This window comes from Cnephaeus nilssonii, assembly GCF_951640355.1.
Source record: "Cnephaeus nilssonii genome assembly, chromosome: 1".
Classification (NCBI taxonomy): domain Eukaryota; kingdom Metazoa; phylum Chordata; class Mammalia; order Chiroptera; family Vespertilionidae; genus Cnephaeus; species Cnephaeus nilssonii.
Genome location: NC_137072.1, coordinates 49197182 through 49224844, shown reverse-complemented (window position 1 = coordinate 49224844; position 27663 = coordinate 49197182). Strand labels below are relative to the sequence as shown.

Below are 27663 nucleotides of genomic sequence, written 5' to 3'. Positions count from 1 at the left end.
TAGCATAGGTAAGGTTTTTTTTTTCTTTTAGCTTTTTATTCTTTTTTGTCTTTGATCTTCTGCCATGTCAAAATGTTATTTCTTCCTATACTTTTTTGGGATTTATCCTACTTGGTATTATCTGAGTTTCCTGGATCTATGATTTGGTATTAGTTATTAATGTTTGAAATAATTCTTCTGTTCCTTTGTCTCTTTTTACTTCTTCTAGTATTCCCATTACACATATGTTATGCCATTTACAGGTTTCTCATAGTCCTTGGATATTCCATTATGGGTTGTTTGTTTTTTTTCAGTCTTTGTTCTATTTGCTTCTCAGTTTTTAAAATTCTAGTGAGATATTGTCTAGCTCAGAGACTGTTTCCTCAGTTGTTATCAATCTACTGATAAACCCATAAAGGCATTTTTCACATATGTTGGTGTTTTTGATCTCTAAAATTATTTTTTATTCTTTCTTAGGATTTCCATCTCTCTGCTTACATTGCGGAGGATATCTGTATTTGCCTGCCTCTGCCTGTCTCTTCAACTTTGGGGTCAGCAATTGTGCTGTGTCTGCACCTTTCTTAAATATCAAGAAAAGAGTTGTTGACTTTTTAGTCCATTCAGCTTTCTGTTTGTTAGAATGAGTGGTGACTTCAAAGGCTCCTTTACATGTGAAATATGAAACCAGAGATCCTTATTTATTTATTTATTTATTTTTTAGCTAAAATGGGAACCTACCAAGTTGACAATTTTGTAACTGGAATTTTTTTCAATTATATTATAAACTTGTTCCTTGTTAAATATTTTTTCATGTAATTTTTATTATTGACATTACATATTTTTATCTGGTCCCTTATTGCTCATATTGCTTCCAATTTTCTGCAATATAAACTGTGCTTCTGTGAGATAAACCATTTTGTACATCTATGATTATGTCCTCAGGGTAAATAAAATAGCTCATCTTAACCTATTAGTACAGAGAAATTATTATAACACAACCTACATACTTCAGTGGTAGAATAATTTACACCTCCTTCTTTTAAGGTGTATTAAATACAATCAGTGTCTTTGTTCTTTTATAAATTCACAAAATTATTGAGACAGTTCTATAAAACTTCTATTGTTTTGATGTATATGTGTGTGTGTGTGTGTGTGTGTGTGTGTGTGTGAAAGAGAGAGACACTGAAAGAATGACACATTTTATGGAAGTATTTTGAATTGTTAGAGAAATAAAGGCCATTTTTTAAATTTCATTTCAAGCAAGACTAATCCTAGGAGAAATCTGCAAATCCCAGGTGCTTTTGTGATTTTATTCTTCAACTTTCATAAGGTAGAATAAACACACCCTCCTTCTTAGCTGTGGCATGAGGACAGCTTTTCTCTAGGGGGCATCTCCTTTGTTACTCTGCTATCCTGATAGAATTACCTGTATAAAAATGGTGACTTCACTTTTCTTGGATACTATGAGACCAAATTCTATACTTCCATCTATATTGCCTTTGGCTCTTCTTCTTCCTTTTTATCCTGTCAATATCTCTTAGCCAGAGATCACTAAGAACACACCTGTATTTGAACTATTTGAATTTTTTGCTATTTGTAATTGATAGAGGGCACCATGGGGAACCATAGGGTATCTCAAGAAGAGGTTGTTAAAACAAAACAAAACAAAACAAAACAAACATGTTGTAGGATTTAGGCTTGTGTTAAGTGATTTGAGGGAGGGTTCGAGGATGCATGGCTCCTGTCGAAAAGCAAGTGTAATTTTATGATTTCATACAATCATGACTCTTATCAAGAAGCAGGGTTACCCACCTTCCCAGTATGCTTGCGTCTTAGAGGGTTCCTGGGACACAGCATTTTCAGTGCCCAAACCAGGAAAATTCCAGGCCAACGGGGAGGAGTTGGTTACTGTATCTGGAAGGCAAGAGAAATAAAAAGCTGAGGCTGGAATTGGTGAAGAAGCAACAACAGTCACAGGAGCCAGGACTTGGAATAATTGGTCATGTTTGCATTTGGTCAATGTTCATGTTTTTGCCTGAAGTCGGACATGATTACAAAACAGTCTCATCTCTAACTTGGTCCAGCAAGGTGACAGAGGGGCCTTGTCCGATGTTGATATTGCTCTTAGCAACACCAAGGGCTTTGCACAGTTTCTGGCCAGTTTCTAGCTGTCAGGGGCTTCTTTCCTTTCTTCCAATGCCATTTTTTTGGGGAAATTTGAGGACTACTCTTGGGGTTGGCCGAACACTCTACAGATGAGATCTAGTCGTGACAGCCTTGGTTTCAGCCACATTACTTTGGTGTCCTAATAAAATGCTTTGGGCTTTGAAGCACTGAGTAATAACAATATTATTATCTCTCTTAACACAACATATTTTTCTTCAATACAGAAAAATGTTTCAATGATTGAGGTCAAATGCTAAATTACTAAATGTTAAAATTTTAAAAAGTTAAATGCTGTTCTTTTCTTCTTTGAAATTCAAAATTCACATTAGCATATTTCAGTTTTCTTAGTAAAACTGCCATAAAAACCCCCAATTTATTTAATATAGAACTTTTTTCCCCACAGAACATATTCACATGTTGATGAACACTAATATTCCACCAGTAAACTAGTGTTTTTAATAGTTTATTTAGTGAGTGTCTCCTAGTTCAGCTTTTTTATTTTAAAAACTAGAAATATATGTAAAAGGTAAATAATTCTTCTGATTTAAATTGTTTCCATTTAAAATGAAATAAATTTTCTTAATTACAGTTATTGAAAATACATAGTTGCACATTTTTCAGATTTGCTATTTTAATAGTAAGAGAAAAATATTAAGTGGTGGTTGGATTTTTCAGGGAAAATATTTAACTAGTAATGAACATATGTAGTTGCTATAGTTTAGTTACTAAGGTTATAACACTAGCTTAATTGTGTAGCATTATCTTAATTATTAACATTGGTTCTTAAACTCAGCTCGGTTGTTCCATATATGAATTAAATGGGTTGCTCAGCACTTAGTCTTTATAACAGTGGAGGAAATAAAATGACCTTCGCTATATTATAATAGGCATCCATGCCCTTTTCTCTAGGTTCTAACGACTACCTCGAGTTCAGTATTCCGACAGACATAAGAGTGGAACATCCTGGCGAAGTAAGTGAGAGGAAGCAACTGGAAGACTTCTCTGAAGTTCCAGGAAGCAGCCGACCACTGGCAATGGTGCTTCCCACCGAAGTTCCCTGTGAGGTCAGTTAAGATGCCTTATCATTTAAGTGGCCTTATTGTTTTAATGGATACTGCATGTCAATAAAATGTAAGCTCCAAAAAGACTGGTGTTTTTGCCTACTTTGCTCATGGCTATGTCCTCAGAACCCAAAACAACATCTGGCCATGAGTAGGCATTTGATACCTTATTTGTCAAACAATCGACTGCTGGAGAATATATGAAAGCTTAATTTTATCAACTGTTACTGATGCATTGTAAACAGATTGACAATTGCTACATATATCAAGCTACCTAAAAAAGAACACTGGGCTTGTATTAACCAAAGCAAATATTTTATTTTCATAAGGGGAAATATATTCTTTAATTTGAAAATACTTATTTTCAGGGTGTTCAATATTTCCATTATAAAACATGTATCAAAGGCCTATATTATCAAGGGGAAATATCATAAGATCTAGAAGAGCTGGTCCTTTCGGGAATAAAAGGTTAATGGAGGGTGAGGTGGTTTTCTGAAGGTCACTACATGAACACATGTTGCTGACGTTTTTCCTCTTGTCTTACTTGAAATAAGCCTCCTGGTAGAGCTTGACTGGAATCTCAGGCTATGTGATCTCTAGACAATGGAAGAATGCTTGCTCAGCGTCTGTGTCTTTAGTGGGAATAGCCAAAGATACAGGAGAGCCGTGGGAGATGCATGCAAAGGACCTTCTGGTACTGTGAGTGGCTTTATGTGACTGGGTGGCAGGGGCTGCATGGTCTGCTTGCTGGGAGGTGTGTGTTGGGAGACACTCTCCTGATCCTGCTGAGACCAGTGGTCCTGGGGGAAGCTGCCCATTCTGGGCCATTGGGCAAAGTTTCATTTTCTCACCCCCAGATTCCATGCCTAAGCAGAAGAATCGCATTTTTAAACTATTATGCTACCTCCAGAGAAACAAAAACTTCTCAGGTGCTTCCTTAGAGACCCCAGGAACCTAAACTGCACAGGTTCAAGGTAACTAGCACAGATAATCAGGCAAGGAAAAAACTGTAACCCACTTAAAGGACTCAAGGGAGGATCCTCAGGCTAAACAATCAGAACTGGGGGCTTCTACTGGGTCAGAAATAATGGAAGAGACAGCAATAAATAGAAGAGACTGTAATAAAAAAAATGAGAACTGTTCTCAAGTAGATCAAATCAAAGCAGAACAAGAAAAGAAAAAAGAAAAAAAAAAACCCTCTGGAACTAAAACTAGCTCCCCAAGAATTATGCAATGATTCTAAATAACTGCTTTTAAAAATATCTGTACAGTAAAATTTGAATAATATAAAACCTTTCCAATGTTAAATTTTCAGAGAAATTAAAACTCAAAAAGGAAAGCTCCTTGTCCTCCAGGCAGAGGTGACTGGTTAGGACCAGGGTTCTTTCATTGGCAGAATCATGGCGAGTTATTATTTGACATGGAAATAATTCTTCCTGACCCTCTGAAGTGAAATGATTTCTTTTTCAAGTTTCTCTTGGGCACCCCACTTTTTAAGCAACCCTAAGAGTTAAAAGGTCACAAAAGAACATTTTAGTACCCGTTCCACAACCCTAAAAATTAAAAATAAGCTAATCCTTGGACTAACAATAGTTACCTCAGTCAAAAGTTTGTGTTCTCTCAAAACCTTGATCTTAGTACACAATCGGAATCTATATGACAATTGCCAAGCACGCAGGAGACATCAATTGCAAACAAATGAGAGAAAAGCATGTTCCAGATTTGACAGGAAAACATTCAGTCTATGCCTGTTGCCTGAAAGCACAACCTTTGAACTTACTCATTTCTGAGAAGGCTTCGACTTAGTAAATGGAGACCCCTGAAGAATACAGCCTCCTCTCCCAGGAGGTGATAGTTGATTCTCTGCCATCTTACAAAATCTAGAAATTTACAATGCTATCGTTGCCAGCTACCAGCTCTTATTGGAGGTGTGCCTTTCACACCCAGCATCCCCCAAATCTATTCATGTTTCTATGGGCTTTTGTGTTTCCAGCATGCCAGCGCTGAGTTTTCTGTGAGTTCACCCTAGTGGCATGATCTTTGTCTTTCTGATGCACAGGGAGTTTGTTTGTTTTGTGTGTGTGTGTGTGTGTGTGTGTGTGTGTGTCTGTGTGTGTCTGTGTGTGTGTGTGTGTGTGTCTGTGTGTGTGTGTGTGTGTGTGTGTTTTGTTTTGTTTTTATCTGCCCTGTTACTGCCTCCTGCTGTGGAGCCGCCTGGGTCTGGGGACTGCCTCCCAGAGCAGTGCTTTCCGTCCCCTCCCTCGTCCCCTCATCTGTGCGGGAGAATCAGCGTGAGTGGATTATCTAACTGAGGCTGCTGTTGCTGCTTTTAAGCCCAAGAGCCTGGGAGCATTGCTCCCTCAGCCTCGTCATCTTTCCATGGATTGTTTATGGTTGCATTGTTACTTTCCATGGATTGTTTATTCCCTGGGCCTTGAAAATCATGCGCCACTTTAAAAACAGCAGAAAAGCTTTTTTTTCATCAGCATTTGTGTGTGTGTGTGTGTGTGTGTGTGTGTGTGTGTGTGTGTGTGTGTTTCATTCACTGGTGAAGATATGCCTCTAGTGCTCTATTTATCTGAATTGTTCCCCGTCTCTTTGAGAAACACCTAGATGAAATTTAACAGGTTAAATCTGCTACTTAATTTTGGCTTCTTTCTTTACCATCTTTTAGGATTAAGATCCTTTGTCCTATTTTGATATTTTTATTTCTTAGCTTTTTTATTAAAAATTTTTAATGTGGACACTATTGCAGATGTCCATTTCCCCCACCTCTGCTCACGTCCACCCACTTCTGCCTCCCCCTCCCTTGGCCTTCACCACACCATTGTCTGTGTCCATGGGGTGTGCAGATATGTTCTTTAGCTATTTTGATTTTTTAAAATCTTTTTATGGGCCAAGGCATTTCTTTTCCTAGCATATTCCTCTTGATTTTGTCTTGAGGGGTAATTGATTATGAGAGATATGAAGTCAGTGAGTTCTGTCTGCCCAATGCACCCATTATTCTAATGAATCTTATCCAATTTTATATCCATGATGAAAATGCCACCTGGGAGGCATTCCCCCACTGGAACAGCATCTAATCCAGAACTGGACCTGATTAATATTTTCTAGTGTCTCTTCCAGGTGCTCTGTGTTACTTCAAAGTCTTAATTTCATTAATTCTTCTGGCAAATTCCCTCAGAGCAATGATTTTCATCTGGGAGTGATCTTGCTTCCCTTCCCCCAGGAGAAATTTGACAAAGTGTGCAGAGAGTTTTGGTTGTCATGACTTGGGGGCTGCTATGGACATCTAGCGAGTAGAAGCCAGAGATGCTGCTAAATATTTTGTAATGCACAACAGTGACGTTGCTGCTCCAAAAATGTCAGTAGTGCCAAGGTTAAATCCTGTCCCAGAAGAAAGGAGATACATTCATGCCCCCTCACAGTAGTAATCACCTAAGAATGGCATCAAAAATCCAGCGCTCCCCTTCAGAGACCTCTCTTCAACCTACCCCGTTGTCTCCAATCCCTTGCTGGGGCTGTGTAATCTCTCAGCAGAGATTCCAGTTATTCTTTTGCGGGGTGAGAAGGAGGGGGAGGTGGGTATCAAGTTTCTTTATACGAAGGAATGGTGCAAAGGAAAGAACATAAGTAGATGATTTGGTACAACTTTTACGAAAGGTAAAGGTAGCCACAGCATGCATGAGGTGCTTTGGTGACCAGCTAAGTCACCCTGTGGCTTGGGAAGCCAGCCTTAGGCTTAGCTTGCATCACTGTCTCCCAGGGTGTGCTTGTCATAGAGGCACTCCGCCGTGCCAGACTCGGGGGCCCCATCCTGTGTGTGCATTGGTGCCACAGCGGTGAGCATAGATAGCTATCTTCCAGGCACTCTTTTATGGATTACACCTGAGGCTCTAAGAGGAAGTCTCTAAGACTGAAGCACATTTTAAAAATCAGTTCAGTCACTTGGTTTCTTGAGCAAATTTAATTCTTAAAGTTACAGTTATAACTGCTAAAGGCCCTTTAACCAGCTTTGTCGGCATTTAGATCTATAATAACTTGAATTGTCTTTCTATCTGAATCCTAGAACACGGCATATTCCTTAATAAAGGCCTTCATTTTATTTGACCTGTTCATTGATATACCTCTCTGGCTGCAACCATAATATAAGTCTCCAAGCCCATAGTACAGACCACAGATTATGTGAATTAAAAATCTAGAGAAACCCTGAGACTATCTGGGTGGATGTGGCCGGTATGGGCCCGTGGGCAAGCCATAAGAATCTCAGATTACTTCCTACCTACTTATCACTTGGCTCCGATTCCAGAGTAAAACAATATGTAGAAGCTAGCAGCACTGCCCACTTATTTCTGACACCAAATCACACACTAGTTCTTTGTGATCATTCTTAACCTAAAGTTTGATCTTGTGATTTAATTGAAAAAATTACAGTAAAAGTAGCAAAAAAAGTACTGTGTGTATCAAAGCCAAAAATGTCGAGGTTGTGAAGTACTGCCCTATTGGTGGTCAGGCTTTAAATTTACAGTGACCAATATAATGGAGTATTTTCCCTTTAACCAAGTGGTTCTCAAACTAAGATGCATATAGTGACTACTAGTGGAGGTTTAAAAAAATAATAGTATTGCCTAAATTCTATGCCCTGGGTGATGGCCTGGACATTGGGAGTTTTAGAATCTTCCCAGGTGATTCTGAGGATGAGAATTAGGATCTCAGTTTAGAACCATTACCATAAGCTAATCTCTGTTCTATTGCCAAGGGTCAGATCCATGATGACTGTAGCAATCTGCACAGTCCGAGCTTAAGAAGGACCATGAAACTACACTTGCTAAGCTAGTGGCTTTAAAGTAGTCATGGATATAGGAAAAGAGCCATCGGCCCATGTACAAAAGTCATAGTATCACCCCTAGGATCAAAATTCTTTTGTTGCCTGTGCTAAATAAAGACACCCACCCTGACAGAATCACACACTTCACTATCTGTATATTGTATGTCATATTGTAGACCAAGTTCTAGCCCTTTTGTTTACATCTCAAAGTTTTTGACTAATGCAGCAAAACATTAGGAGTTGGAAGTGATAATAAGCGTAATAACCCTTTCTTTCTACTCAAATGCTCAGAACTAAATAAGGAATAAACAGAGAAAAGATTGAGAGCAAAATAACAACTTCATAATGGATAAAACTAAATGTTTGACCACTTGACTATCCCAGCATTTTCTCCATGGAATTACATGTGTCCATATAATTTCCCCCTTAATTAAGATGTCCACAACGACAAGGCTGGACAAGTGCATCCTTCCCTCCTGGAGCAGGTACTTCCTGCATGGAGATGCAGGGACCAGATGAGGCTGTGAGTCCTGAGGGAGACAAGAAGTACAGCAGAGTATGCTCCATTTTCACAGTCTTATTTTTCTCTTAATTTAAAAACATGAGCAGACTGTATCTTAGGTACAAAGATCTTGCAAGATTCCCCAATGATATGAGAAAATGAAAACACCTTCAGGATGCTTAAAATCTAGCTGGAAAGGCAAGCCTTAGACATAGAACGCTTATTAAGAGCAGAGAGCATAACTTTGAAGGGGTCAAGTAAGGAGTGTAGGTGTAAATTCTCTGTGACTCCTTTGGATTTGTAAAACTCCTCATGGGCTGAAACTGTAGGAAGGATTTGTGGAGCTGGTGAAACCTGAGTTGGACTTTGATGGAGAAGCTAAGTATGGAGAGATGGAGGGAGATAAGGAATGAAATGAGAAGCCAACATTATGTACAAAAAGGACTGGCTACCTCATCGGCAGGCCTAATGCAAAATGAAAACACAGGGGCCCTTGTTCAAATTATTAAGTATTTTAGGCAGTGACAGCAGAACACTAAACTAAGCTCAGGGCCCTGCTAAGCACAGAGCTCTGTGCAGTTGCACAGGTTGCCTGCCTATGAAGCTGGCCCTGCGTACAGGTGGACATGTCAGTGCCTCATCTGGGGTGGTCATATGCTTGTCTTCTGTTTAGTACTTTTCTCTGGTGGAAAGGTGGAGCCGTGCCTTCTATCAAGGAGAGGATCGATGCTTAAGAAGCAGCCTGTTGGAACACGCAGGAATGAGGATGAATTGCCTGGGTTAATAAAACATTGGGGAGGATGCTTAGGCTTACATGGTGTGGAAACAGAGGACACAGCTAAATAATAAGTGATGTTTCCATGGAACAGAACTCTGAAGAACTTCGAAGCAGGAATTGGGGATCTGAGCCAAAGTGAAATGAGAAGTCATTAAATATGGGAAGAAAGGTGACAGACATGAGCAACAAAGGAACTAGGAGCTGTGCTAGACCTGAGGTGCCAGGTAGAAGAGGTTGAAGATACGAGGAGCAGAAGAGGCTCACAGTCCTAACTTGCAGGACACAGATAAAGTAGTGCATTGGGCAAGGTACGGGGAAGAAAACAAAAAAGTCTTTCTGACATATTGGATGTGTGGGGCAAGAGTGAGGGGGGGAATAGTGGTAGTTCCCTGGATATGGGATCTTTTCTTTTGTATTTTATTTTATTTTTTAAAAATATATTTTATTGTTTTTTTACCGAGAGGAAGGGAGAGAGAGAGTTAGAAACATAGATGAAAGAGAAACATTGATCAGCTGCCTCCTGCACACCCCCTACTGGGTACATGCCCTTGACCAGAATCAAATCTGGGACCCTTCAGTCTGCAGGCCAACGCTCTATCCACTGAGCCAAACCAGTTAGGGCTCTTTTTTATTTTTTTTAAAATATAGTTTTATTGATTTCAGAGAGGAAGGGAGAGGGAAAGAGAGGTAGAAACATCAATGATGAGAGAATCATTGATTGGCTACCTCATGCACATCCCCTACTTGGGATCGAGCCCACAACCCGAGAATGTGCCCTGACAGGGAATCAAACCATGACCTTCTGGTTCATAGGCTGTTGAGCCACACCAGCCAGGTGGGATCTTTTCTTGATGTACAATTTAATTGGTGAGGAGAGATTTAGATCAAAATAGCCTATGGGAAAATATTTGGGAGCACTGGGTGCTGGTGGAAATGGCCAAAGTGGATGTGTGTGTCAGCTGAAATGATTTTGTAACATCAAGGAATTTGTATAAACTCTTTGGTACAGAGCATTAAATATGTAAGCTTTGTTGGTGGTTGATTTTTGCTTAGGGAGATAACATTTAAATAAAACAACTTTGTAATTAATGACTTTTGGGTAATCACAATTGGATAAGAGGCTCCTGTTTATTTTGTGAGGAACTTAAGTTTAGTTTGACTTTGAAAAAAGCCTTTGAAGGGTGATATATGGGATAATCATAAAAATACTATTTCATTTTAGTTAATTTGAAAGGTTAAACAACATGATGTAAAATAGAGCACCGATTTTGAATTTGGGTTGTTCTGATTCATCTTCAGGTTAACTCTGTATGTTAGTTACCCTATTCAGAAAAGGTAAATATAATAGTTTTCATTCTGGTTTTCGTGTGTGCATTTATTTGCATGTATGTATTTGTGTGTGTATGTTTTGATTAGAATTTTTAAAAATCTCTATATAAATGTGCTTAAAATCATTTTTAGTATAAAATATATGTTTAATAAATATTCATTTCTTTTTTCTCTGTATTAATGTTAATCTTTTCATTCCTAATTTAAAATAATTCCAAGAGGTTTTCAATAACCCTTATTATATTATGTACATAGATTTAGCTTTCCCACCTTAATAAAAATCTTTAAGCTTTTAGTTTTATAACCTTTTGTCAACTCAATAACCTTCAGTGATAACCATCATAAATAGGCTAGCAAGAGAATATTTTTCAGGTACAATTTAAAACTATTTTTTCTTTTTTTAAAAAAATCATATTTAAATTTTAAAAAATCATATTTAATGTTCAGTCCTTTTATTTATAGAGAAATACATCAAGTTCTAGAAAGGTGGAGGGAAAAGATTTGGAAAAAGGGTCTGTTTAACAATTGAATTGCAGCTCTCTGGAGGTCTGTGAAGTGATGCTCACTCCCCTGAGATACAGAGCCACACACACACGGAAGAGGCAAGAGGAAAGGGGAGCAGCTATGTTATCACTACGTTTTCAGTTTCAAAGTATGGTATTGGGGGAAAATTAAGTGTTCAATAGACAACAACTCCATAAGCTCAAAATGTAGTGAGTATCACATTTACATATTTCATTTCTAAACATGGTTGAAAATATGGACATGATAGAAGACATAAAATGACCACGTGCAACCTCTATCATTAATGAATGTAATGGGTTATTTAGTTAATATAAAAATTTTCAAATGCTTAATTGGGTTATATTTTTTCATCTTATAGAATCCTGGTGAAATATTTATTATTTTGAGAGATGAAGTAATCGGTGATATGGTGGAAGTTGAATTTATGTCAAATAATAAATGCATTAGAACACGGCCAGCCCTTTGGAATAAATCTGTCTGGTGTATGAAAGCTTTAGGTAAGAAATTCTTTTATGCTTTAATAAATATAAAATATCATCCTGAATTTTTTTCAATAAATTTATTCACTTCCCTACAGAAACTAATATTGTCCTGCAGGTGTTTCCTGTGCTTAACTTTCACTATTAATCTGAATTTGCAAAAGTACAAATGTGTAAATTATGAGAAATTAGCTTGTGTACCATGTTGTGAAATGGCATCCAGTAACATCATATGTTCTTATATGTGTCAGCAGAAAGCACTCAAATATACACCAACTAGTATATATGGATCTAAAATTATCAGCTTTATTGTAATAGGACTAGTAGATATTTGGATGTTCATTATGAACTTTGAAATCTTTTTTGCTCCTCTTTCTCTCTTCTTCCTCTCTACCTCCTACTCTCTGTCTTTTTGAGTATATTTTTGGTTGTTTTGGAAAGCATAAATCTTTCTCACTATTTTGTCATCAGGCTAACATTTCTATATACAATCATCCCTTCTTTTCCTTATTTAATTTATGAAGCTAACCATTTCATTATGCAACTTTGCTTGCACCTCGATAAATAATATCAGATGGAATATCCACACATGGCATGATAATTGTACTAAAATAAAAGCAACTATATTAATTTCAGAATGTTTTGATATACAATTTAGGACAACTTGTTTTTTTAATTTATCTTTTTATAATCAGAGAATAAAATTACCTTACAAAACCTTATAAATCTGAACTTCATAAAATATGTTAAAGTAAAAGATATGCAATCTTACTAAAAATTTAGAAATGTAAAGTATTTAAAGTTAAAGACTATATCAAATGCATCCTGAGGTTTTTATGTAGCTGTTATTCAAAGCATGAGTCCCCTCTATGGATTTCCTCGCACAGCCAAAGTGAGAGTTCAATTATAGAAAGGAAAGACTATGCCAAGCATTTATAACATTGTAGATACTGCTTCCTCTCATGGACAAGGATGTACAGAAATGAGATGAGAAAGAACTCTCTGTCTCTTTGTTTCTCTTCCAAAGACCATTACTTCCTATGGCACAGTTTTAAATGATTTAATGAAGAATAATTTCTAACTAATTAGTTTTGGAGTTTAAACTAAATCTAGTTAGACTAAAATCACTACAAAAGATCAATTTAGCAAATTAAGAAGAACTTAGATAATATTTCACAAACAGCAGACCAAAATGTCAAATAAAATTACTTATATTAACATTTTATGAGAATTTTAATAAAAGATTTTTATATTCAGTTTACTTAGTATCTAAGAGCAGTGCAAAGAGTAAAGCATGTCAAAGTGCAAATGTTTTTCAGTAAAGCAGAAAGCTGATAGTCTATATTTTCCAAGATATACTAGTTCATAATGTCTATATAGTTAAAGAGCAAGTTTGTAGCAAAACAAAACAAACCACTACTTACTAGTTGTGCTAAGTAAACTTCTCCAAGTCTTTCTTTCAACTGGTATATTCTGCACATTAATGAGAGATTTTCTTATGAGATTTTAATTGCTGTGTGCTATGTAGGAATATGTAGACTGATTCCATGAGTATATGTGGGAATATGTACAGGACATGTCTCACAGAAATGGCCTCAGAACTTTATTTTCTCTTCCACATGGCACAATTTCTTAAAAATTTTTGAGCCCTAGTGAGAACTACATTTTATATCATGAGCCAGTACATATGCATAAATGCATAACTAAAACAAAGGTTTTAAAAGCAATAGTTAGGCTAATGGTAGTTAGCCCTGTCATGTAGAACTTGGATATTGTCACTCCCATTCTACAACAAGAAAAAATTGAACAAACAGAAAATAAATAACTTTTCCTGAGTTCATTGAAAACTACTAGTATGGTTGCAGGGCAAACCACTGTTCCAAAATTTGGAGAGAAACGTACATCAAGAGAGTGACATCCAAGATTTGCTCCTCTGGAGCAGAAGTCACTAGAGCCAGAAACCAGTAGGAGCACTTCCATGGTAATTTTGATGAAATTCTGGTGGCTGAGTGTGGACCAGTTTGAGAGTAAGAATCTCCTGGGGACTGTAATCTTGTGGGCTTTGCCTCCAGGAACCTCTCTGCTTCTCAGAGTGAAGATCTGAGATCTTCTGGAGGCTCTGCCAGGCCGGAGGAAGAATAATCATGGTGAAATACTCCACATATGTTCTCCATAACAAAGGCAGCTCTACAGAAGAAACTACTTTTCCAGAGTTTTATCCCAGCTGGGAAAGGGCATGCACCCCATTGTACCCTCTCTGGTCTTCCTGGAAGTGGGGAGGAAACATCTGTGAAGGTCAAACCAAGAGACCTGGGCCCATTAAGAGACTGAATTATAAGATTAGAATGCTTCCCCTCTCTCAGCCTGACCACCAGCACCACTCTGCAGGGTTCAGTCTAATGGCAATGCATTACAGTTGACAGTACTGCAAGACGCAGTCTTTCTGAGGAGGAGCACTTAGGGAAACACAAGGTCAAGAGGGAGGACAAAAACAAGGACAGTGGAAGAATTTGAAATTTCTGATATGTATAGTTACAGCAAACATTAAATACAGCCCAAGTCCTAGCCAGATTACTATACATTCTCACTGCATGCCATTCCTTATACCTGACACAATATATGTGGTTTTCAATGAGAAATTACAAGTCATACCAAAAGCCAAGAAAAAGAATTAATCTAAAGAAAGAAAGCAAACTTCAAACCAGATTTAGTTGTGGCACAGATGTTTTCAGACAGAGAATTTTAAATAACTCTGGCTAATATGTTAAGAGCAATAATGAAAAAGTCAACAACATGCAAGAACATGCAATGGGCATTATAATCAGAGAACTAGGGATTGTATTTATTTTCATTTTTGTAAATGCTAGTTAACACCTAGTAAACTGATGTCATGATGTATTTGTGGATCTGGAGTAAGTATGCTTTGTAGCTGCACTGGCCAATACTATAGCTGCTGGCCACATCTGGTTTTTGAAACTTTAATTTATTTTAATTAAACAAAATTGAAAATTCAGTCCCTCAGTTGCACTAATCACATTTCAAATGATTTATTAGAACATACCCATCATCTCAGGAAGTTCAGTTGAAAAGCACTGACTGTACAATAGGATTTCCTTTTCTCTACACCAATTATAGAGTCAGAGAGAGTGCCCAGCATGCTCTTAAAGGCTAATGATTGGTCCAGAATCTGCAGGTAGCCAAAGAAACAAACTAGTGACCAAGAGAGCTGTTTTTATTCTGTGTGGAGCCATTTACTGGGTCACTTTAGACAAGTCTCTTCATTGTTCTGTGCCTCAATTTTCTTATTAATGAAATGACTTATCTACTTATATTTCAAGTACTTATTTATGGGATTTTTTGAGATTAAAAGATAAGATATAAGACCACACTTAAACAGACATCCAATGGAGGAACAAAGTGTCAATCTCTCCCTCTAGCAATTCCCTTAAACACAGGGAGGGGTGTGGTGAACCATTTAAAAAGACCTGGGGTGGAGGGTGGTGATGGGTTCAGGATGGAAGGGGTGAATGGGGGAAAAATGGACATCTGTAATACTTTCAACAATAAAGATAAATTAAAACAAACAAACAAACAAATAAATAAATAAATAAATCAGCTTTACTCTTTGCACATCATCTTTAAAACATTTTTCTGTAATTTTTTGAATACCAAGTTAAAATGGAGTGATCAAAAATTAAAGTGGACGCATATCAAAAACTCCTTCCCGCTCTCAGAATTCTTTTAAAGAATATGGATGCATCAGTGTCAAGAGGAGGCCCCTATCCAGTCTCTTTTCAGCCTAGAAAACATGCTCATGTGACTTGATTTTTGAACATCCGGACCAAGTTAATCAGTCACATGACTTAAAATGTGGTTTGCTTCCTATAAATGTTCTCTTGAATAAATAACCAGAGTTGTTTATACTAAATCTGGTTTGTGTTGAGGGCTGGTATGGCAGCTTCACAGTACTGTCCAGGACACAGGCTTATTTCTAGTCACCATTCCACAGTCCTAGGGTGTGGCCATAATTATTATGGAAGAAGATGGCTCCAAAGACTTTTGCCATCACACCCATGTTCAGAGCCATATGATGACGTAGTGGTGTGCTGGGGACATTTCATACTGGATCGATAGAGCCAAATTTCTGTATCTCTTCCTTAATTCATATTCAGTTACACCACTTTTAAACTTTTCAGACTTTCCTAACAAAATATCACAGACTGGATGGTTTAACCGACAGAAATCTATTTTCTCACAGCTCTGGAGGCTCAGAGTCTATGATCAACAGGCCAACAGATGGCTTATGGCAAAATCCCCTTCCTTGGCTTGCAGATGGCCACCTGCTCTATCCAAATATGGCCTTTTCTCTGCGCACCTTTTCTCTGGTATCTCTTCCTCTTCTTATAAGAATGCCAGTCTTATTAGGGAAGGCCCCACCTTTATCACCTTATTTAACCTTAATTACCTCCTTAACCCTTTGCACTCGCTTGCTTTTTTCTCGATTCCTTTATTCTACTCGGGATTTAATTTTTTAAATACCCCAGATTTTACAAAGCGCAGCAGTAGAATAAAAAACTGGAATTTCTTTTCATACAAACTTATTTATTTGGATTTTTTTATATTTCAAATTATTGATACATTCAAAGAATAATTTTAATCTCTATAATTTTTCATGGTGTGATATTTTTTGAAACATTCACCCACATGAAGACCTGGTTTACATTCACATGTTTCGCAAATATAAATCGTCTCTCTTCTTCCTCCTTTGATTTTTCTGTTAGAACAAACAACACAATCTTTGTGTTTTTTGTTAGGGTGAGGTGTGATTATATGGAGTTTTCCATCTAAACATTGCTCTAAGTTAGTGGATAATAATCTACCCTTGGAAGTTAGTGTACCATCTCTGAATTCTCCAACAAGATCATGTACTAGTTTCCTAATAAATTTCACATGCGTTATCGGTTTTTCATTTTTTCTTTTTTGGCATCAGTTGAGATGGCATTTACATTTTACTTGTCCTTTCATGCTAATGAAAACAAGAAAAGATACTGGAAAAATAGACAAAAATCCCCCTCCCCCCCCCCCCAACGGTGAAACTACGTGTCGAGTGTGGCTCGACATACGAGCTGCTACCGATGCTAACCATGTCGAGTCACACTCGACATCGGAGTGCAAAAGGTTAAGTCCTTATCTCCAAATCCAGTGCATTAGGGGTTAGGGCTTCAACCTAAGAATTTGGGTGGGGGGATACCATACAGTCCATAACACGTTGGTAGCTTGAAATCTGCCATAGTGTAATTATTTACACCACAGATATGGGCAAATCTAAATACTGGGGCTTTTTTTTTTTCTTTCTTTCTTCTTCCTCCTCTCCTTCCTCCTCCTCTCCTCCTCCTCCTCCTCCTCCTCCTCCTCCTCCTCCTCCTCCTCCTCCTCCTCCTCCTCCTCCTCCTCCTCCTCCTTCTTCTTCTTCTTCTTCTTCTTCTTCTTCTTCTTCTTCTTCTTCTTTCCTTCTGGAGAGTTAGTTTCTCAGCACACCACTGAGATAAAGAAATGAAAGTTTCATTAAATTATAATAAATTTCCTATTAGCCAGAACTTAATCCCAAGGTCATATCTAGCCGAAAGGAAGAGTAGAAAAGCTAGTCTTTTTAGTTGGATGGAACTGTGTCCTGCAACAACAAAAGAAAATCAAAATCTCTTTCTAAAAGGAAGAAGATAATATACATTGGGGTAGGCAACTAGCATTTCTGTTAGAAAAGGTTACCCCTAAGACCAAATACTCTATTTTCTTTGTTTGGATACCTGCTCCTAACCATCTAAATGTGTGTGTGTATGTGTGTGTGTGTGTGTGTGTGTGTGTGTGTGTGTGTGTGTGTACTACTAGTTTCTCAACATTGAGAAATCAAATATATGGTCTCAGATTTCTCTTTCTTCAACCCAACACTATGCCATATTAATGTTCTTTTTAAATGTATGTTTCTTTCTAACTTAGTAACAATTCAGAGAATAACAAAATTATATGAAAGTACAGTGTGCTACACAGGGAAGAAATCCTAAGTTTCTCTTTTTCTTTCCCTTCTGACACACCTATAAATATTAACTGGATTTTTTCATTTGAGAAAATATCCTCTAAATTTTTCCTTCTCCTTCTCAGCTCAATAACTTGATAAACTTGTAATTATTTTATTTTCTAAAACCAAACCTTCCCATTGGTATCCACAGGTTTGTCTCAGAGACAAACTGTTTTGTGCTGAAAGAATTTAAATTTACTATAGTCCAGTTTATGCCAAAACATATAAAAATACATGTTAAGGCTTTAAACTAGAAGTATTAACTAATTCTTACTCAGAAGGAAGAGGGTATTCCTCTGATACCTAACAGCTCAGCCAGAAAAATATTTTATACAACACAGGGACACCCAATTAAAAGTTGAAAATAATATAAAATGAATCCACAATGATATAAAGTCTATTAATTAGGAAACTAAGTTCTGAATAATATAAATTATAACATCATATTTCATTTTAAAAGGATGAAAAATACTTTAGGATGTACCAAGTATTAATCTAAACCTGCTTATAAAAATAACAATAAGAAAATTTTCTATATCATCTTCAGGAAGATGACTTTAACATATATAAAACTTATATTAATTTTTAGGCATGACCAAGGTTTTGAAGCTACCAGTATTTATTTAATTATACTGTTCTAATCAAAAGAGTCATGTTGATTTCAGTTCCCATGGAAACATTTGGTAGGTGTATTTAAGGTTTACCATGTGATATGGGCTAAAATTGGTTCACAAAGGAACACAGCTTCTCATACAATGGAAATATAGAAAGTGAAACACTTTTAAATAATGGATTTGTGAAATATCCTTTTAAGTGGAATTAGTGAATGTAATTCTGACTTTTAAGAAATACCTTTGGATTATATCTTCCATAAATTACTTTAGTTGTTCCTTCAGATGGGAGGACAGACCACTTAAATCACAGAGACAGGAAAGGTTGACAAGGACTCTTGAAGAGCCTAGAGCTTGAGATTTGAAATTTAAGTAGAACATTTTAGCACCACTGCTCCTCTGTAAGTGTACTTTGTTGTGTATCTATGTTTGATGAGAGTAAGGAGTTCTATTGTGTTTCTTCCATTGTAAGCCTTTTTGCTTCCTCATAGCTGACTCTTACACCCTTGCTTGCTTGGTGACGTTGGCCTATCTTTGTGTTTACCTCCAGTGTTCAATGTGAATTGCCTACTTTAGATTATAAGTACCAGAATTCACTTTTCCTCTCTTCTATTTGAACCATTAAAGTAATTGATTTTATTTTCATTGAAGAGCTATAAAATGTAGACACCATAGTGCCCACAGTTAATGTAAAATAATGTTCAAGCCACATGGGTATTGGTCACAAAGAAAGGCCATTTCAGAAATACCTTCTGAAGGAGGCCCTCCCGAGCAGATGAATCCATATGGAAATGGTAATTAGGTTTTATTTAATCACTGACATTCAATAGATGTGAAAATGTACACAACAAAGACAGTATTTCAAAGGACATCTCTCTGGAGGATTACTCCAAAATCAGCATCATTATCAATAGATCCAATGGCAAAGTTTTGAGTCAATGAATGGCTCCAGATATCAGAAACAAATGAGTTTTGCTGAAACCGGTTTGGCTCAGTGGATAGAGCGTCAGCCTGCGGACTGAAAGGCCCCAGGTTCGATTCTGGTCAAGGGCATGTACCTTGGTTGCAGGCACATCCCCAGTAGGGGTTGTGCAAGAGGCAGCTGATCGATGTTTCTCTATCATCGATGTTGTGTTTCTAACTCTCTATCCCTCTCTCTTCCTCTCTGTGAAAAATCAATAAAATATATTAAAAAAAAAAGAAACAAATGAGTTTATTTTAATCTTCTATTCTAGAATATTTTAGTATTCTATATCAAAGACCTAGCAAGTAAATCTGACCATATCTCTCTTATCATTTATCACCTGACTTTCTTTCAGAAAGGCAACAACATCACCCCATTATAAAACTCCTAATCTCTTTTCAGATAAACAAAATCAATTTCTTCATTCAAAATCATCCTTATGAAATTTACTGAGATTGATTTCATTTCACTCCAAAAACTCCAGAACCCCTGTCACCATATGTGCATGGCTGTAGATGATGATATGCACTTTACAACTTTCAGTCTTTTGTTGTTATTTCTCTTCCATTCTCTATTGGACAGATACTTTCGGAAGACGGAGCTTCTCCTTTATAATATAGGTTAAGTGTCTAGTCAGGCAAGAGGAAATTTCAGTTTCATCTAGCTAAGCTTCAGATTGCTTTTGTGGGCTTTAGATTACCTCAAGCAATACTATAAGATCCTTTACTTTAGGAGATAAAGTAAAATTAATGCTTAAATCTTAAGAACTTTTAAATATTCAAAGCTTCATTCAGGGATTAGGATTATAAGTAGCTTTTTAGTCTTGTTCTTAATGGCTTATTCCAAACCCCAGATGTTTAAGGTGACAAAATTTTCCCAGGATAATTTGGAAAATGTTTCCAGACGAAGAGTGAAAGTTTTTAAACTATGTTCTGGAAATGAATTTAAAGATAAGTCTTGTTTATTTTTGTTTCAATAAAACACAATGACTTTGCTATTGAAATGACTGTTTATTGTTATTCTTTCACAGGAAGCCCAAAATTCTTAGGTAACTTTAACTGTTAGTGTGTTAGGTCAGAATTCACAATGAAGTATATTAACCACTTTAAACAGGATGTTCACAAAAGACTTTGGATAAATAAATGTATGGTGTGATTGGTACTTAAATAACAGGGCATTAAATCTTGCATTCCCAAAGGTTTTTCATTATAATCAATTGAGTAGAAGTTCTATAATTTCAATTGACTCTATTCTTTTTCTGTTCAAAGACAATTTTGAGAAACTTGTCTATAATTTATGGAAATTTTCTTCTTAAGAGTAGTAACAAATACTTTTTTATGAGCAATTTTACTGTTCTAAATTATAAACTATTATTTAAAGATGATCACAGATTTTTTTTTTAATGTAAGTTAGTAGTTAGGGAGAAAGAACTTAGTGCTTTACTTTTATTACACTTTTACCATGTGTTATCTTGTAAGGTTTCTTTTATTATACTTTTATTATGTGTTATCTTGTAAAATTGTACATTCTATTATGTGATTTCTAACTTATAAAGATAAAAAAGAAAATATCAGTGCCAGAAGTTAGTAAAATCATTATGAATTCTTAAAGCCTTCCTTCATATTCTCTAAGAGGTACAATAATGTGAGAGATAAATTATATACTCAGCTCCTAACTCTATTTTTGTGTTTTATAAGATTTTCCTGCTGGCTCCATCAATGTCCATGTCTACTGTGATGGAATTATTAAGGCCAAAACTAAGATGAAATACTATACAACAGAAAAGGCTGTGGGAGGCCTATTGGAAGTGGCAGGTCCAGGAGGTGGTGTGTGTCAGGTAAGTTGATCTTTCCATGAAGGTGATAATGGTGTAAAAACCCAATGCAGATAAAAGAATGCACACTTTTGTAGAAACACTGTATGTTGGTTGAATAAGAATGAATTACTGATCAATAGAAAGGGAAGAAACAGAACCTCTGTGTGGCAGATAAATTACTTTGCTTAAGTCAACCATTCCAGATAATGTCACTGAGAGACAGGTTACCAATTGTAAAATAGCTATTGAGATGGACTCATTTTAAAGCTGTTACAGAGCAGATAAAGAAAGACAGAAGGATTAAAGAGAAGTCTTAAGAAATTAATTTCCTCTTTATCCAGGTCTGGATAATACAAAACAAAACAAACAAACAAAAAGTCAGGCCATCTGATGCTTAGAGATTAAGAAGTCAGACAAACCAAGAATACCCCCCAAAAGGGAGCCTGTGGTGTTAATCTAGATAGAGATTGTTATTTTCGTGTGGAAATTTCCAAGCTCAGTGTACTAGTATTTTTTATTAGTTTCATTTTCACTGTTATCTGATAGTGAAAATTCTTGCTCCAAATTAACAATGTTTGTTAGGAAATCCAGAGGTTAACATTTTCTGGTAAGTATACAAAAGGGTATTGTAAGTGTACAAAGAAGCCCCAGGTTGCTTCTATTATTCAGCAGTGGTGACTTGGTGAGGAGTTTGTGGTCTCCTCAGAGAGCCCTTGTTTGGGACATTTTCCAGTGAGTGTAGATGCTATGAATCCCCTACCCTCAGAAATTAGAATGTAATTATTGCATTTTGATTAATCTTATGCCATTATTTTAATTTCTGCATTTTATTTATCTTCTTGTTACCTGACCCATTTTCAATAGAGAGGGAGTTTGCTTGATGTGGAACTTTTATCCTTTATGTGCTTATTCCATCAAGTTCTCAGATTGAAATAAATGTCACTTCTTTTTATAGCCATGAGATAATTAGAAGTATAACCTTGCTTAATTGCCATTTTTGGTGTGTGTGGGGGGGTGGGGGAGGGAAAGAGTACAAGATGGAAGGGACAATGAAAGAGGTAGTCAAATGAACAATGTGATCCTCAAATTCACCACAAAACACTCCAAAATAATGTGTAACAAAACCATCAATGATAGTGAAGTTGACAGGTTGTCATGAAGCCTTATATGTTTAAGCTAGTTTAGAATTGGAAGTTTTGTTATTTATTTTGTGTGACACATTTTTCTATTAGAGTTCTCCCTTATGAATGACATATTTTAGAACAATGAAAATGGTAAAAATGTCTTAGAGAAGGATAGGCAGTAAAATACCATTTGTCAAACCAGAGAGTCTGTGGACATTTGACAAAATGTCTATTTTGTAATTGCAAAGCAAGAACAAAAGTAATAGCCTGAAATACAGAATGTTTCATTTTCTTGTGACAAGTCTACCATATCTTCTACTTTAAAAATTCTGCTCATTACAAAAAGATTAATAAAAGTGATATATAGCATTGTTAATATATAGTCAACATAGAAGTAAAGTAGTCCCCAAAACACATTTTTGTGTTGGTTTTGCCTTTAGGGAGGAAAATACTTTTATGTAGAGTCAAAATTAAATGTAATTTATAACTCTTGGACAGTTTTTCAGAATTCTGTAAAGTACAAGTGTTGATTTCTTCTACAGCTTTGAGTGGATGAAAACTTTTAGATAAAACTAGAAAATGCTCTGTTTCATTTTCGCTCTCAGTGTCAGAAATGAGAGGTCAGTAAGGGTTATGATTGCATCTTCAGGATTCTCCTCTCCACCGAGCCCTGGTGGTCTAGTGAAAGGAAGAATGGGGACGGTCTCAGCTTGACTCATGCTGTCATTGGCAGGAAAGAGCCATTTTAAACTCAAGGTGAGAGTCCTGAGGTAGAACTATTCTAGTTTGGTGACAGCAGACTGCAGTGTAAGAAGAAACATCATTAAGAGATTAGGTTTAATATATACAATTTAAGATAGATAAGCTTAGAGATTTAGCTATTGTCATCAGGGGACCTAGACAAGTTGTGGGATTAGATCAAACTAATCCTGAGACAGATCTCAGACCAGACTCAGCTATACCATCAAACACCTAAAAGAAGGAAGAGTCTGCAGTTCAGTCAGACTTCCCCAGCTCTCAGACCAAGTATGACATGGGTTTGTCTAATCCACTGCCATCTGGACCACACATGCTCTACCTGTTATGAATTCATTAAGATGGTGGATGGCAGACTCTGTCCTTGATGAAAAAGAAAGAAGCACAGTGGCATTTCCTTGGCGTGTTTTAGGGATGTTTGGCCTCGAAAGAGGTGGTCCAGCCCACACTGCTTCTCCTTGTGGGCGCGTGGGTCTTCTCCCACGTAGATTATATTTTTGACATTTGATTCCCCCCCCCCATATATCATATTTTTGAAATTGTGTAAAAACATTTGTTTTTTTCATTCCATTATAGAACATTACAGTAATTGTTTCTTTCATGTGCTTACTACTGTGTCTTTTAATTGGGAAATGTGGATATTTTGCAAATAGTCCACTGAACAATTCTATTCAAAGAATAATATACATTGTAATTTTATTCACTATAGTTACTGTGTGTTTGTAAGAACATATACCCTCCTATTTAGCTGGAATGGTATATTGTAAGAGCTAGCTTGAGTTTTCCTATACATTTTAATGGTAGATGTGATTCAAGTAATCCTAAAAATTAGTAATAAAATATTACCTATAATAATTTAGAAGCTATTTGGCATATAATAACATGAACATTCTTTGAATTTGAGGAAAGGAACACTAATGAGAAACCTGTGTGGGTTTTATTTTTCAGTAATCCTAGAATTTGCAATAAGAGACTTTACATTATCATTTAAAACCTCTTGAGCATATAGCAGAATGGCTATTCTATGAATTTGAGAAAAGAAATGGTAATGAGAAATTTGATTCTCTCAGTTTATTTTTAATGATGTCCATTAGGTGTGAGAATACGTTACCAAAACCAGCTTAATTATCTAACTGCTTCCTAAAATCATTTCATCTTTTTTGAATAGATACTAAATCCCAGCACATAGTCTCATAAAGATACATTTTCCACATCATAACCTATAATGGTGAATTCAACTGAGATTCAATGAAAAAACAAAATCCAAAGCCCAATTTGGGAAGATAATTAGAATTCAAGTACTAGTATTAGAAATACTAGTAACTCCTACTTAACTGAGATTATTAAAACCTTTGAGACTTTCATACTATTTACAAATGTGTCTAGGGAAAACAATAAAGTTAACTTTGTATAGGAAAAACTAGGTACAGTATAAAAACCAAATTAGGTTGGAATGCTAAAAGAACAGAATTATTGATCAAAGCATTAGGATCCTATTCATTAAGAGTTTTTGAAATGGTACCAACTAATTCTTCTTAGTTGTATTTTTTATTGGTAAAATGGTAACTTTGCTTTCCATGTATTTATCATTTTGCGTGTTTTACTTTACACTTATTTAAATCTTTTCATCTTCATATTAGGTACACTTCATTTCCAGTTTTTATGCAATTATATATATATTATTCAATCTTTGGTTTGCTACCTGCAGATGTTTCATGAAGCCAGATGCAGTTGGGTGAGACAAGGTAGATGCAGTTGGGTGAGACAACATGAAGCCAGATGCAGTTGGGTGAGACAAGGTACAGGCTTAGGGAACTCTCTTATCATTTGGAATTTCCCAGTTGTGACTAGTTCCCTTGCATGGTAGTTTCTTCACTAAGTTAAAGCTCAGGTATTAGCAGTTGTCACCTTTAAAGAATGTTCAGGAAGGTAAAGGGGGTTAAATGGTGATGGAAGGAGACCTGGCTTGGGGTGGTAAACATACAATACAATATATAGATGATGTATTGTGGAACTGTATACCTGAAACCTACATAATTTTATTAACCAACGAGAGGCCTGGTGCATGAATATTCATGCACTGGAGGGGCAGTCCCTCAGCCCGGCATGCCCCCTCTCACAGTCCGGGAGCACTCAGGTGCGGAAGGCCACCTGGCAATCAGGGTAAAGCGATGCCCCATCACACCTCTGCTGCTGCCACTGCCAGCAGCGCAAGCCTTGGCCGGCCCTGGTTACCTGAGCCTTGTGTGGCCCTGGGCGGCTGGGCAGTCGCCATCTGAGGCTTGCCTGTGCCTTAGGCTGGACCTAGGTGGCTGGGCAGCTAACATCTGAGGCTGGTGGGGCTGAGGGGACTGAGGGACTCTGGAGGCAGGTGCGCGGAGCTTCCTGGCCCACCTGGGGATGGGCCCGGCCTTGCCGCATGCTTGCTGCCCCTGCAGGGCTAAGGGGACTGGGAACCACCATCTTGTGACTGTGGGCGCCACCATCTTTGAGGGTGAGGCAGTCAGTTAGCATATTCCCTCCTTATTGTCTGTGGGTGCTGCCATCTTTGCAAGGGTGTGAGGGTCAATTAGAATATTCCCTCTTTATTAAATAGTTTGTTACTCCAATACATTTAATAAAAAAAATTAAAATTAAAAAATAAGAATCTTCCGGAGATTCTTCTCATTGGGAGATACTGGAAATTCCCAGATCTTTCAGTAATTGTTTTACGCCCATGCCTCCCTCAAAAGTTTGGTGGACAACTTACTTCCTCTTTTCATCAACTGTTGATGAGAGGTACAAATGCATCTAGTCTCTTCACCATAATGCCAGTGTTGCCTAAGACACTCCCTGGCTACAGACTTCCAGTGGCTCCCTGGATAAGGTCCAAACTCCTTTGATTGGCACATAAGGCTGCAGGATCACAAATCTTTTCCAACTCAACTCCATGTCTTCTTAACTCTTTTCATAACTCCTATGTTCTGGCCATCAGGATTGCTCATTTGTAGAGCACACTACACTAATCCTCCCTCCACCCTCAGTTTCTTAAAGGCAGGAGCATTGTGCCTTTCATCTATGCACACCCAGTTTATGTCACACAAGTAGTTCCCAATGCAAGGGGCACAACTGATAGTTATTGCTTAAAAAAATAGGATAACACAAAGTGATTGCCATTTGAAAAACTGGCAAGTGGCAGCATGCAAAGGAAAATTAGTTTCCCTATGGGGCAGGAGCAGGAGTTAGATTCCTTTACTGAATCAGCAATCACTTACTTCCTGAGAACTCAGTGTTCTTAGTGCTGAAGGAACTCCCCTATGTGTACAATGAAGAAGCTAGAGTATATGATCGCCAGGGTCACTTCCAACTGAAATAGTCCATAATTTCATGCCAAGAAAAATATACTTAACTACATTGGAAATTATGACCACTCTCCATTAAAGAGGATTGTCAGCCTGGCCTGTGCCATTTCACAACCCGGGACTCCTCGGGGGATGTCGGAGAGCTAGTTTCAGCCTTATCCCACAGGCTAGGTCAAGGGATCTCACTGGTGCACGAATTCGTGCACCGGGCCTCTAGTTAACTTATAAAATATACCCAAAATGTGTTTCTTCTTTACTAGATAAGCCCCAGTCTTTCTAACTAGGGATATACTTCATCATCAATCCAGTTCCAAGGGAGAGGGAGCCAGAGGCTGGGTGGAGGTGGGCAAAGGTTGGGTGGGGGGAGAATGGGAGATATCTGCAATAGTGTCAACAATAAAAAAATTTAAATTAAAAAATTTAAATTAAGGATACACACAGAAAAGTAAGAGTCTCCTTAATACCTTCTATTCCATCACCCTACAAATTCAATTCATCACTAAGCCATATCAGTTTTACTTACTACTTACATCTCTATACATCTCCCAAGTTCCAATACTTTGGTCCACCACTTTTCCTCTTGCCTAAACAACTGTGATCGCCTCCCACCTGGTCCCCTTGGTTTCTTACACAGGGCCTACTTATCTTAAGTCCATAGTTTGAGAGGTTCTTTTAAAAAGAAAGATTTTAGCATGTTATTCTCCTGCTTAAGCACTCCAATAATTTTGTTACTGTGTGGATTTTTAAAAAATCTTTATCATGAACAATATAGCCCGGTCGTGACCTTCACCTCTCTTTCTCTCCAAGTTAATCGCCCCTTCCAGGCACACTGGCCTGATTTTAGTTCCTGGACTTTTAGTACCTAATTTTCTATCACAGGACCTTTATGTAAGCTCCTCTCTGTAACTAAAACATGTTTTCAGTACCTCCTTCTCTCTCACTATCTTTACCTAATTAATTCATCCTCCAAATTTAATTTTAGCATCTCTTCATTTAGTAAAGCCTTTCTGACCCCACACATCCCCTATGTATCTCTTTGTAACACTGATCACATTCTAATTGGACACTGATGTGTGCGATATTTCTCAAAATAGTGTCTGCCTCTCATTAGACTCCAAGGTCAACGAGGGCAGAGATACTATCTTATTTGGTTCTCTGTTTCATCTCTAAAACCTGGTACACTGACAGAGATGTACGTAGCTACTCAATACATATTTCATTGGATGAAATAATGACAAAGGGAAAGAAATGTATACATTGTTTGCCACCCAACGCAAGTGGCCCACCCACCAGAGCCCCTTGTTCCAACAGCCCTGTTCGAGAAGGTTACT

The 27663-nt window shown here is 37.2% G+C and overlaps 1 protein-coding gene across 1 annotated transcript in view; it reads left to right on the top strand.

Moving 5' to 3' along the window:
• Positions 1 to 27663, top strand: part of BANK1 (B cell scaffold protein with ankyrin repeats 1) — a gene marked incomplete at its 5' end in the record, with an annotated part of 309000 nt that overhangs the window by 82013 nt on the left and 199324 nt on the right. The window contains 3 exons of the mRNA XM_079774535.1: positions 3055 to 3209; positions 11527 to 11665; positions 20993 to 21132. Coding sequence (XP_079630661.1) covers positions 3055 to 3209; positions 11527 to 11665; positions 20993 to 21132 — 434 coding nt within the window. The remainder of the gene's footprint in view (positions 1 to 3054; positions 3210 to 11526; positions 11666 to 20992; positions 21133 to 27663) is intronic.